General features: G+C 45.2%; 1 protein-coding gene across 3 annotated transcripts in view; it reads left to right on the top strand.

The window, feature by feature from the left end:
* Positions 1 to 10,030, top strand: part of St7 (suppression of tumorigenicity 7) — a 252,673-nt gene extending 242,643 nt beyond the window's left edge. For all 3 annotated transcript variants that reach the window (XM_034519092.2, XM_034519093.2, XM_034519094.2), the window contains 2 exons: positions 2,488 to 2,627; positions 9,684 to 10,030. In XM_034519092.2, coding sequence (XP_034374983.1) covers positions 2,488 to 2,627; positions 9,684 to 9,779 — 236 coding nt within the window. In that variant the 3' untranslated portion in view covers positions 9,780 to 10,030. The remainder of the gene's footprint in view (positions 1 to 2,487; positions 2,628 to 9,683) is intronic.
* The last annotated feature ends 2,033 nt before the right edge of the window (positions 10,031 to 12,063 follow it).

The raw sequence follows: 12,063 nt of genomic DNA, 5'->3' as shown, positions 1-12,063 counted from the left end.
CAAGGGCCTGAAATTTAACAGAGGCATCATGTATATATTGACATGACCATACAGAGCCCTGGCATAGAATACCTTCTGTGCAGGCTGGTTTATCATAGAAGGGTCTACTTGGGCTCTCCTACAGGTCTGAGGAGGTCTGTACAAGCTGGGGTTTGAAGAGTAAGTGCTGATGTCAGATGAAGCTGCAGTTCGGACATGGGTGGGAGGGCAGGACCAGGCCACTGATATCACTGCCAGGGGCAGAGTGGAGAAGGCTGGTGTGCTGTCCATGGTGATGCAATACTTTTGGCCAGACAGTTCCTGTGACCGTCTCGTGGGTTGCATGCACAGAGTTGGCTGACATGTTCAGAGTACGCATGCGGCCTGAGCATTGTAATGGAGTGTGGGAGGAAGACTCAAGTGCCTTAGGCCTTCATAGCCTAATGCTCCTGTGGTAACATGTGGAATGGATTGTTTCGGTTTACTGTAATACAACATTGTTTTGACAATCCAGGCTAAATAGCTATTATTCAATCAGACTGTGTGCAGGGATCATATCTAACCTCTTCATGTGGTCCTGACCTGGGAAATATTTTCCTCCCTCAGATGTTAATCCTCCTTTGGTTCTCCCCCTCCCCCTGACACTTCATCTTTCCTGTCACCCTCTCTTCCTTTACTAGCCCTGGTTATATACCAATATCTAATAGCTGTAGCATAGATAAGTATTTCCCCAAGAATAGTGTAACTTTGGAGATCTGGTACATCATAAAATTTTAGATTACCATTACTGATGCAGTCATAAATTTTCAACACAGTGACACCCAGATACAAAAGTGATTGCTGCCATCAGGTTGGGCCTCTGCAAGAGCCTCTCCTGTCTCCTTGCTAGTCAGCCCAGCCTAGGGTTTGCTGTTTAAAGAGCTGGCAGAGTTCTGTGCTGTCCTGTGTCAGAGCTTCATTTTAAAGGCATCTGGTGCATCACATGACATTAGTTTTATTTTAGGAAGCCCCATGAGGGTCCATAATTTACCTTGTGATGCTCCCTTCTTGGACAGCCGTATTAAAGTTTCTGTTTCTTGGTAGAAAGGCAGTTTTCTGTCAAGTACCATGTTTTAAAATGTTGTAATTGAATTCGATTAAGTTTCCATGAGTATAGATTAGTTATTAGAACAGTATTACACTTCTTAAAAGTTTTCATAAGCCTTGAAAAACAAAAATGTGGCTCAGATTTATTGAAATGAGTGCCATGATTCAACTGTGATAGCATGTCAGAACCTCTTGCGGGTTGGATTTTGAGAGAGATATAAAGAGGCTTAGCTGTTAGGAACACTACTCACATTTTGCTCATTAAAAGTATAACTACTGACATAGTGGGCCCTATATGCACTCCACCCCAGGTGTGTCCGTCAGCAGGCTGTCTTCCTGATGTGCAGGGAGGCAAGCTTGCATGTGGTCTAAGCCTCCAAATAGTTCTGGTTTTCAGACTTGTTGATTGGGGCTCTAAGTAGCAAAGCTTAATGAATGTGAGAAATCCTTACAGAAGGGTCTTTAGAGCTTGTGTTTAGATGGGGATGGGCCTTGTCGATTCTAGTGGTTCCAGCAGTACCACTGTGAACCTGCAGTGTCACAGCCCCTTCTGTCCAGGACTCCCAGGCAGTTGGTTTGCCTCTGCACACACAGCCCCGTGCACCCTGACCAGCATCTCTTAGCAGCCCACAGTCACGGTCAGTCATGTGATAAGTTAAATAGAGTTCTTCATTACCGTTCTTTATGTTTTCATACCATAGGTCTTTTGGTTTTAACCAAAACCAAGGTTTAATGTTTGAATGCTATGAAAGATACTTTAAAGCCCATTGGTCCCCTGCCCTCCTGATTAAGTATAGTTATCATCAGGGGTTTCCTACAGCTGTGTCAGATAACCGTAGGAAATTTGGCCCTCAGTCCTGCAGGTTGAATAGGACTGTATGTGAGGTCTTCAGTGAATGTCTGTTGGCATAGCATTTGCCACTGACATCCTTAGACTGTCAGAGAAAAAAAAACAAAAACAAAAAACAAAACAAAAAAAAACAAAAAAAAAACAAGATAAACTCATATTGCCTTACTATAATGATTTAAAACTCCAGTAAAATAAAAATAGGACAGGAGTCCATGTACACACTCACCCTTGATTTGGGAATTCCTTTTGGAAATATGTGTTGTAATTTGGATAGGGCTTTGTTGCATTGTATTTGCTTTTGAGAAAGGAACTCTGTATATTAATCGTAGATGGTGCTCATGAATGTGTGACACCCCCGAGCTAACCCTGTAGTGTCTCTCCCTGAAGTGTTGCAGTAGAACTTGGACTTGGGTGAAACAGTTAGCAGCAAAGGCAGCAGAGGCAGGTGTGAGCTGGGGCGTGTCCAGTATCCTGCCCATCTCATTGCCAACACACTGTTGGCAAGAAGAGTCAGACTCCCTAAGGTGCTTTTCAACTGAGTTCTAATGCTTCCCTTCTGGTTTTCTCCCCAGCTTTCCATGAAGTCTCAGTTTACCCAAAGAAGGAACTTCCCTTCTTCATCCTCTTCACTGCTGGACTGTGCTCCTTCACAGCCATGCTGGCCCTCCTGACACATCAGTTTCCAGAACTTATGGGAGTCTTTGCAAAAGCCGTGAGTGTTCACTGAGAGGGGAGGGGCCAGAGGCAATGGGCAGGTGGAAGCCAAGGGGAGGAGCCAGAGGGGAAGGGGCTGCTTGCAGAGGTGGTGGCAAGCCTGAAGATTCATTTGGTTTTCATTATCATCAGAGCAATGGATGGCTGGGGGGCCAAGTGAGAGCTCAGTGTTAGTTGGTGCATGCCTCCCCTCATTCCCAAAGAAGTCCTCAGCCCCTTCCAGAGAGTGCAGGAAGTCCAAAGGAAGATGTAAGTTAGGGAATCCTCGAAACTGAGAAAAGGGCAGGGCATGCATATACTGAATGGCACTTTCTAATCCTTGGATATTGTGAATCTTTCATTCATGATTTTGTTTCCCAAGATTATTTATGTGATGTTCTTAATGGCTGCAAACCCTTGGGCTGTTTGGGTAATGAACTGTGAGACTGAGTAAGCTCGTAGTGGAAGTGAACCAAGATGACGCTTAGAAATGGGAAAGATCCACACAGAGCCCTGTGAGAGGTGGGAGACAACCCTAGAAGGAAGCATCTGCCCTGCCTGCTGAGAACCACTTTCCCTGGAGAGGCCAGATCATTTCTGTCAGCCATGAGGGCGAACGTCCTAATTTTGCCATAGTGAGCTGTCAGATAGAAGGAATGGAGAGAAAATCCTGAGTTGCTTCGCAGCCATCTGATTTCAGGATGCCTGGGATCAGCAAGGATGGCCTGTCTCCTTACTCCTGCCTCCACAGTGGCCCTGCCAGGTCCTGAGTCAGTTCCTCAACCACAAACTCCCTGCTCTCTCAGGCCCCTCCCTGCCTGTAGCTGCCCGGGTCAGCCTCCTAATGCCAGCTCACCTCTGTCTGGTATACAAACACAAGAAGGAGATTTCTAAATTTCCAGTAAGCATGTCACTTCCCCGCTTTTATTCACTGGTCCCTAGTGATTTTAGGACAAAAATCTCAGTCCTTTTGCTTGCCCTAAAGCAGCTTTTTTTTTTTTTTTTCTTGTAGTGGCCCTTTTAATGACCTTGTTAGCCTTATCCCCCACAGTTCTTACACAGACCCCAGTTTCCAGCCATGGTGAAGTGCTCCCAATGCCCACATGCATCGGCCTGCGTACCTCAGTGCCTTTACACGTACTGTTTGTTATGCATGGAATGCCTCGTGACCCGTCCTCCACTGTCTCCTAAAAGACCTGGTTTTTGTTTAATACTGTATTCCTTTCTCTGAAGTTGAGGGCAGGTCTCTGTGCTCTCACAGAGTTCCATGAAGGCCTATGTTAGCACAGATAGTTGACGAGAAATTGTCTGTGCCCCGTTAGACTACAGCCTTTGAAAGCAAGTCTGTGCCTTCCTCATATCTGTATTTCCAAAGCTTTGCACAGAGCCTTGATCACTGTGGGTTCTCAGTAAATGACTGTTAAGTGAACGAATGGCAGCACTCTCTGCAGATAAAAACAAACAGTATAAAATTCAGGCACCGTTTTTAGTGTTTCTCCCCTCCCTTGTGATCATAAACCCTACAGGTAAAAGGTCCTCAAATAAAGTACCTTCTGCTGTGGCCATGAAAGGGCATCCGTGTGCATGAGAAATGCTGTTACCTATGGGCTCACCATGAATTGCTGTGCACAGCTCACCGTGACGACTGTTATGCATGGGTTCCCCTGTTTAACATGGTGCCCGTTGCACCAATGACCATGCAGAGCTCCACATTGTGCCACTCACAGTACTTTCTTTCACTTCTACTTATACCTTGCTTCACACTCTGGGGGCTCACGAACGAAATCTGCTTTCTCTCACAGATTCTCAAGACAGCTGCTCTACACAAAGCAAACTTGAACCCTTCACTCCCTTCTCCTTCCTTCAGGGAAATTAAGTTTTCCTATGTCTCCTACTTATTTTCCCAAGTCAGCATTACCAAGTTGCTGCCCTGATGCCTTTGGTCCAGGGCCTGTGTTATCTGTTGTCTCCTTCTCCGCAGCTAGCCTCTGAAGGAAAGGAGTGTTGGCAAAGCTTAGGGTATAATGCAGTTAAAATGTGTAGTCAGGATGTAGTTCTGGAGCTAGACGATTACTGTTCCCATTTTTCTGTTTCCCCTTTAAACACTCTTAAAACAGGTACAAAAGCACCTCATTGTAGCAGATAACCCTTGCTGGAGATACGGGGTCTCAGAGATCCTTAGCCTCTAGTGTGTCAGTAGTGTTTGTGGCCATACCATCAAGATTCAGAATCCTGATGTTCACACTGGGAATCTGTATTCCTAGCAGTGACCCCCACAAGCCCTTGAGGGTGGGAGCTGAAGATTTTATTCCCTTCTAAGGAGTCTGGCTTCATGAAAGGTAAACCTTTGAGAAGTCATATGAGGCTATACCATAGTCTGTCATAGCTATTCAAGTGACAGCTGTCCAGAATTCGTAGTTTCAGTCTGCCTGTACCTTGGAATACCAAGGGAGCTTAAACTGCCTCCCTAGGGCCTCTTGCCTACCTGACCCAATGCAGTATGGGCATTAGAGTTTTCAGTTTCCTGGAGGTTTGGGTCTATAGTCATGGCTGAGAAGCACAATACTGAATGGATGGTGGCCAGCAAAGAGGTCAGAAGGAGAGCAGAGAGCAAATAGATTCTCTAGACAGGTCATACAGCAGTCTCTTCAGAAAACTGGGCGTTTAGCACAGGCTATTCTTTTCACTTCTGTTTCAAAGCATTGGTCTTACATCTGGAATCAAATGACTGGATTAAATAGATTTGGCTTTGCAGTGTTCCTACTCTCTACCACGATATGGTTGTGTAGTCAACTACTCCTAATTTTAACAAGCATGCTTTGAAACCTCTATTTAGAGGATCAAAGCTGCCTTGCCCTTTGTGGAGCTCCAGCCCTGTCCGATCTGGAGAGGTTTAGGAAAAGAGGAAGATGGGCAGCGGCATGAAGAAGGCAGGGGATCTCAGAAGGGCCCAGTGTGTCCTCGGCAGACTCTTCATCTGCACCTCCCCACTCCATCAGACCTCTAAGCACCCCTGCCCAACACCTGGGGGTTATCAGAGCTGCCCCATAGGCTGTCTGCAGCCATTTGCAGCTTGAGAAAGTGATTTTTTCAGTCCTCTCCTGAGATAATGCCCTGGGTGTAATGACTTTTAGTAGATGCAGGGAGATTGCACTACCGCCCCCCAGGCTCCACAGCGTGGGAACTCTAGCATGTTTGTTCACTAACACAGCCAGTCCCAGCACCCTTAGACAGTGAGTCACTGGAGAGGCGTGAGTAGAGAGGCTGAGACTGGCTGCCTACAATCTAATCTACCTCGATGACTTAGGACTAACTCTTCCTAGAATGTTTGGTTCTTAAGATAAGGCAGCTCATATAAGTAAGCTATCACACAGGCCCAGCTCTGCCCAGAATGTGGGAAGGTCAGCACTCTGACCCCTTCTGCTCTTGAGGGCCTGTCTTTCCTCCTCTGCTCTCACTCCTTTGAGACTTCACCCCTAACTTCTGCCTCATCTTCATTTATAGGCCTGGACTCTTTGAAGTCTGATATTGATTATAGTGGGATGTCAATTGTCTGCTTGCAACAGGGCACCTGGAACCTATTCAGATAAGCAAGAGGTTTCCACTGTGAACCCAGTGAGCTACAAGCTATGACCTTCCTTTCAGTGACAGTGTCTTGGGAAAAGGAGGACGAGGCAATTGAAGTGCCACTCTCTCCTTTTTTTATGAGCTCAGTTGCGTTTTCTCACCAGTGGACACTAATTGAGTTATGGGGCACTTGGGTTAGAAATTTGACCATGTCTATCTGCCCTCTGGACAGAGGTTTGGACATTGAGATAGATGAGTTGATCCAAGTTGCCTGGTTTTGCTCATTCAGATTTAACTCTTTTGGGCAATAAATTTTCCTTTTACTTTAGAGATGAAATTTCTGTTTCTCTTCAAGCATTATTAGGTTTCTGGTCAAAGGTACAGATGGTTTCTCACACATCTAAAGAACGAGCTGAGTGTCCTAAGGCACCCAAGGAGCAAGGCACAGTATTTACAAACCTTTGTAACTCCTGACAAGAGCCACTGACCTCGGGCGGTCGGTGACTGGAAGGTCATAGTCACTTCAGAGGCCTCTTTTCTATGTAGCTTCTTTGTAGGTGTGGACAGGGAGGAGACTAGGGGTCCTAAGAAGGAAGGCGGCCAGGGAATGAGAGGGGTGCATCTCAGCTGGGCTTCTGTAAGGAAATGCATGAGGCGGTCCAAGAAGATGCTCATGGGGCCTTCCTCAATCACGCATTCCGGATAGAAGAAAGAAAGAGTAGGTCATTACATACCCTGGAGGACTGCAGTGTCATTTCCTCATATAACCTCAGTGAGAACGGATGTAGTATAGCGAGGAAGACCACCTCTGTATCTTGGCCTACAGTGGGGAAAAGGAGGAATTCTAGACCTCAGAGTAAAGCTTCAGGTCTAAGTCAAGTTAATGCTCCCCAGAAACAAAAAAGCAAGAAAACCAAAGCTGGTCTTTATTTTTAAGTTATGACAGATTGTCTTCATACTGCCCTCTGGTTGAGCCTCCCTGTTCCCCGATGCCCACACTTTAGGGTGTGGAATTGTGCAGGGTACAGCCTTTGAGAATGCTTCCCTCCCATGGCTGTGACTCGGGGAGCGCTGAGCAGTTCCTCTCCGACTTCAGCCTTCCTAAATCTGCTCAGTACAGCCACCAGCAATATTATCTCGGTTATTGACCTGTGCGTTCCCATGCCTGCTAGAATCTCTGCTATTCCTCACGGCTTATCACCTGGATCCTCTGTGTGGCACTGAGTACTGTATGCAAACACTGTCACCTTTGCAGCCTTGGTCATCTCTCATTGTGTATGTACCACAGATACTTGTACCTGTATCATTTTGTAAATGCAGTTTTATAGTATTAGTGAAATCAGTGTATGTTGTCTGTATCATCCTTTTAAACCCAGAATATTGGGAAAGCTTTCAGAGGTAGCCAGGCAGGGATCACCCCTGGGCCCAGTGTTTCCACAATGGTTTCCAGCCTTCTTCATGAGAGAAGATAGTCTGTTTCTAAACTGGGAAGGGTGGATAATCCTGAGAATCCTGCAGGTTCTCAACCTTCCTAATGCTGTGACCCCCTAATACAGTTAATCCCTCATGTTGCAGTGACCCCCAACCATAAAATCATTTCCATTGCTACTTTGTAACTATAATTTTGCTACTGTTTTCAATCATAATCTAAATATCTGTGTTTCCTGAAAGGTCTCAGGCCAGACCCTGTGAAAAGTTGATGCCCACAGGTTGAGAAGAGCTGTTATAGGGTAACTCTCCCAAGTCTTTTACCATACTCACAAAAGGATATTTTCAAAATATCAGAAACTGTGAACTTAACACCCACTGAGTAGGGGCCCCCACACCCACCTGGGCTGCCTATTTCTGGGCTGTACATTCAGCCTGGCGCTCAAGGCTACCAGCCAGTCTGAACTCGGCCTGTATTCCAAGGAAACTGAGCTACTTTCCTTCTAATGGTTTCCTTTTCCATATTCCGACTATTAGTTAGACCTAGAGTGTCCACTATACACATCGGCAACCTCGGAGCTGACAGCACAGCTCCGGACAATTCTTCTATGGAGTGGGGCTATTTACATTGTATCACTTTACAGAATCTTCTCCATCTTCTCACCACGTCTCCCCTCTACTCTAGCCTAGCTTCTCATCCTTCATCCTTCGTCCTTCTCTGAACACCCCTGAGTGTCTACCCCACATCTTAATGTCCTTGCTCCCTCTATCCCTTGTCTTGGAGGTTTCAAGAGAGGAAGTTTTATCATAGGGTCCCTTTTTCTCATGTAGTACTTAATTACCTTACCAAGCAAATGCATCTAATTGATTAAAAAAAAAAAAACACTAGAATAAAGAAACTTTACCAAGTTTCTTTTCAATGATGCAGCTACAGTGTGTGTTATCAGCCTTCTTGGTAAGTATGTTCCATACACATTAAACACACAGACACGTGTATGCACTCATACCTCTTACTTTGAAGACGCAAAACTCATAGAATGTGTGACCAGCAAGGGTAATGCTATTCGTTTACTGACTGCACTACCTACTAGTTTTGTTTGCATTCAGAACCATGATCCCACTCCATGTTTATATTTACTCCTGAAGTGAAGTTTTATGTGGCCTTTGTTGGGATTGACAGTACTGTGCTGTGGGTAGTGCTAATCAAAAGATGAAACAAAATAAAGAACCAGGTGTTAAGCCTTAGACAAGGCCTTAGTTCTCAGCAGACAAAAGACAGAGTCCTTCTCAATCCTGATCTCTTCCCTGAACAGACTGCAAGCTTCTCCCACAATACCAGTTCGTGAATTGGAGTCAGTTGTTTATAAGAACATCATCAGAATAAATTTGAAAACATGATTAGTATCCAATAAAGAAAATTGCATTTCTTAAAAGACACATCGTTAATTGCTGTCTGTTTGTGAAAAGCAGAGAAGTGTTTAGTAACCAAGAGAGAAGTTCCCAGAGGTCCATTCAACAGCCCTTCTTGGAGGACAAGGCCTCCCAGGGTGCCAGCCTGCTGCTCTCTCCCCAGCTCTCTGACACATGACACAAAACATGCTGTTTAGGCTGTGCTTGGAAGACACCAGGAAACCAAAGCAATCTGGCGTTACAAACTTGGCTCTTCATACTCCCTTTCCCATTTAAAGTAAGCTGTAGAGACAGCTAGACAATCAAGTGGCCTAGGTTGTCACCACTGTGTAGCTCCTGGGTCCACTTGATACCAACCCATCAGCCTCTTAGAAGATACTCATCTTCATAGACGGGGTAAACTCTGAACACTGCTAGCATCTTAGGAACTGTGGCAGATGTCAGAGGGCTGAGGGAGGCTGTCAGCAGACACTTCCTTCTTATCTGTCATGCTGGGGGTGGGGCTGGAATGCATCTTCCACTTTCCCCTACATTTCCTGTAAACATGAGAGGGGTGTGCGCTTGTGAGGCGTTCAGAGTGGAACATCCTAAGATGCAGGCGTGTAGGGAGAGCTGACCTTCGTCTTGGACAGGCTTTCTCCTGACTGCGGTTTTTCTGATTTCCTTGCAGTTCCTCAGCACTTTGTTTGCCCCCTTGAACTTTGTTATGGAGAAAGTGGAAAGCATCCTCCCCTCCAGCTTGTGGCATCAGCTGACACGGATCTGACTCCCATCCTTCACTTTCCACACCATCCGCCATCTCTTCTGTGCCAACTTCTCATGGACCGCAAGAAAGCATGACTTTGAAAAAGGGAAACCATTCTGAGATTTTAAACTGTTCATGGACTATCAGTTCCTTATTAAAGGCTGGTTTTGTTGTACAAAATTTATTGATGTTCAGTTCTATTTTATTTTGCCTTCAAAACTGATCAAAAAGTAAAATAAATAAATAAATAAATAAATAAATAAATAAATAAACTTTTGTGTATTGCAACAACCTGTGTCATCTTCTATCTTTATTCAAACCATAGACTTTTTGGTGTTTCCAGTAAACTGATGGGTTTATGCTGTTCTTCAAGGATACGAGGTCTGCTAAACCCACACTGTTGGTCTTTGCCTCAGGGGAGTGAGATGGAGAAGTAATTTGCAGAACTAACGTTTCTTTGTATGTAGTTTGTGCAAACCCATAATGAGAATGTACAGCTGGCTTCTGCTCTTACAGAATTTCTTTGCTTGCATAACTAGTCTCTCTGCACAGCCCATAGCCCATGACTTGGTGGCTTAAAAACTGGAATCTCAGGGCTGGTATACTGTCCAGTGGTGGAGTACTTGTTTCTGTGTGCCCAGCATTACATAAACAAATGAATAAACAACTGAGAAGGAGAGGAGGTAAAGAGAGTCACAAGCACACTAGCTCCAAACAGAATGTGTGCACATGTCAAATGGGCACAGGAAGTCAAGAGTCCAAGGCAGCATAAGCTCCATTGAAACCCATGTCTGTGCCTCAGTAGACATGTCCAGCTTTGTGGACGAGAAGCCACAGGCCAGCAGTCTGTCACACAACTTGGCTGCTTACACCCTTGTGACCGGTCAAACGTTTTGTCCAAGAGTACCTTTTAAGCTTTCCCATGTTTGCATTTCTGACACTTTAATCCGAGCATTCTTGAGTATTTTAGTGATCTGAACCAAAATGATCATTTGTCCTCACCACCTCTCAAAGCTTTGTGCATGATTCAGACCTAGCAGAGCATCTGGCTTTGGTTAAGCAAAAGAAGAAAAATAAACAAACACGAATCCCCCATCTAAAGTGAAAAGGTACCTTTATGTAACATCTCAATCCAGTGTGTCTTTTGCACACTTTCCCCTTTGATTTAGAATCCTACCTCTTCCTCAGGCACATCGAGGCAGGAAGTGTTCTGGGAAGCACCAGCCAGTCTCCTCTCAGGGCTTGGGCTGTTGGTCTTTGCCTCAGGGGAGTGAGATGGAGAAGTAATTTGCAGAGCTAACGTTTCTTTGTATGTAGTTTGTGCAAACCCATGATGAGAATGTACAGCTGGCTTCTGCTCTTATAGAACTTATCTGGTGAGAGGTTGACCCCATATACATACCGGTAGTATTGCTCTTGGGAGTAGGGGCTACCCTTGCCCTGCTGACAACTCTTGACACAGAGTGGATGCTCAAGTGATGAGGTGAATCAGGTGGTACAGCACATGACAGGCACAATAAACTTTGATCTGTGCTAGAGGAGAATGGCTTCAGATGAAAAGGACCAGGGAAGGCTTAGAAGTATAACTTTTGAGCTGAACAAACAAATTATCTAATACAATTCTTTAACCTAATAGATGAGGAAATCAGAGCTTTTTGGTCTGCTGGGGCTGGGACTCTGGACTGTGGTAAGTTCTGAACGAGAGGCTTGAGAGCAGTAAGCAGGGTGAAGTGGAAATGGCTCAAAGCCAGTTGTTGCTAGAAACCCCGAGTTGTAGGAAATGAAGCCAAGGAATGCAAGATAAAGAGTGTGTGTGTGTGTCTCTGTGTGTGTTTATGATACAAGGTCTCTACATAGTCCACACTGGCCTCTCAGTCCCCCTGCCTGTCCTCCAGCATACTCAGATGTCATATGTATGTCAGCTAAAATAAGGACTTAAATATGCTTAGCAAATTTGAGAATTAGGATGTTAGAGAAGACTCGTGGAGTAACAGGCAAAACTTCGGCTTCATTGGGAATAAAATAATGAATCGCAAAGACCAAGTAGAAACATAATGGAGACAGATGAACATGGGCTGTTGGAAGAAATGAGTTCTGGGACTAACCGGCTAAAGGAGGAAGGTACCAGCAAGTTATGATGTGCTTGCATAAGGGTAGCAGATTCTGTGAACTTACTAGATCCTCACCCAATAACCCACAGTCCTTCCAGCAGAGGCCAGGAGCCTCTATCTTCCTCTCCTCTATTTATGGCTCAACTCCTACACCCTCCTCTCAAGGGTTCCCAGGGCTTACTCCTGTGGTGTTT

This window comes from Arvicanthis niloticus, chromosome 15, assembly GCF_011762505.2.
Source record: "Arvicanthis niloticus isolate mArvNil1 chromosome 15, mArvNil1.pat.X, whole genome shotgun sequence".
NCBI lineage: Eukaryota > Metazoa > Chordata > Mammalia > Rodentia > Muridae > Arvicanthis > Arvicanthis niloticus.
Note: the sequence above shows the minus strand (reverse complement) of the source record. Positions and strands in the feature narration are given on the sequence as shown.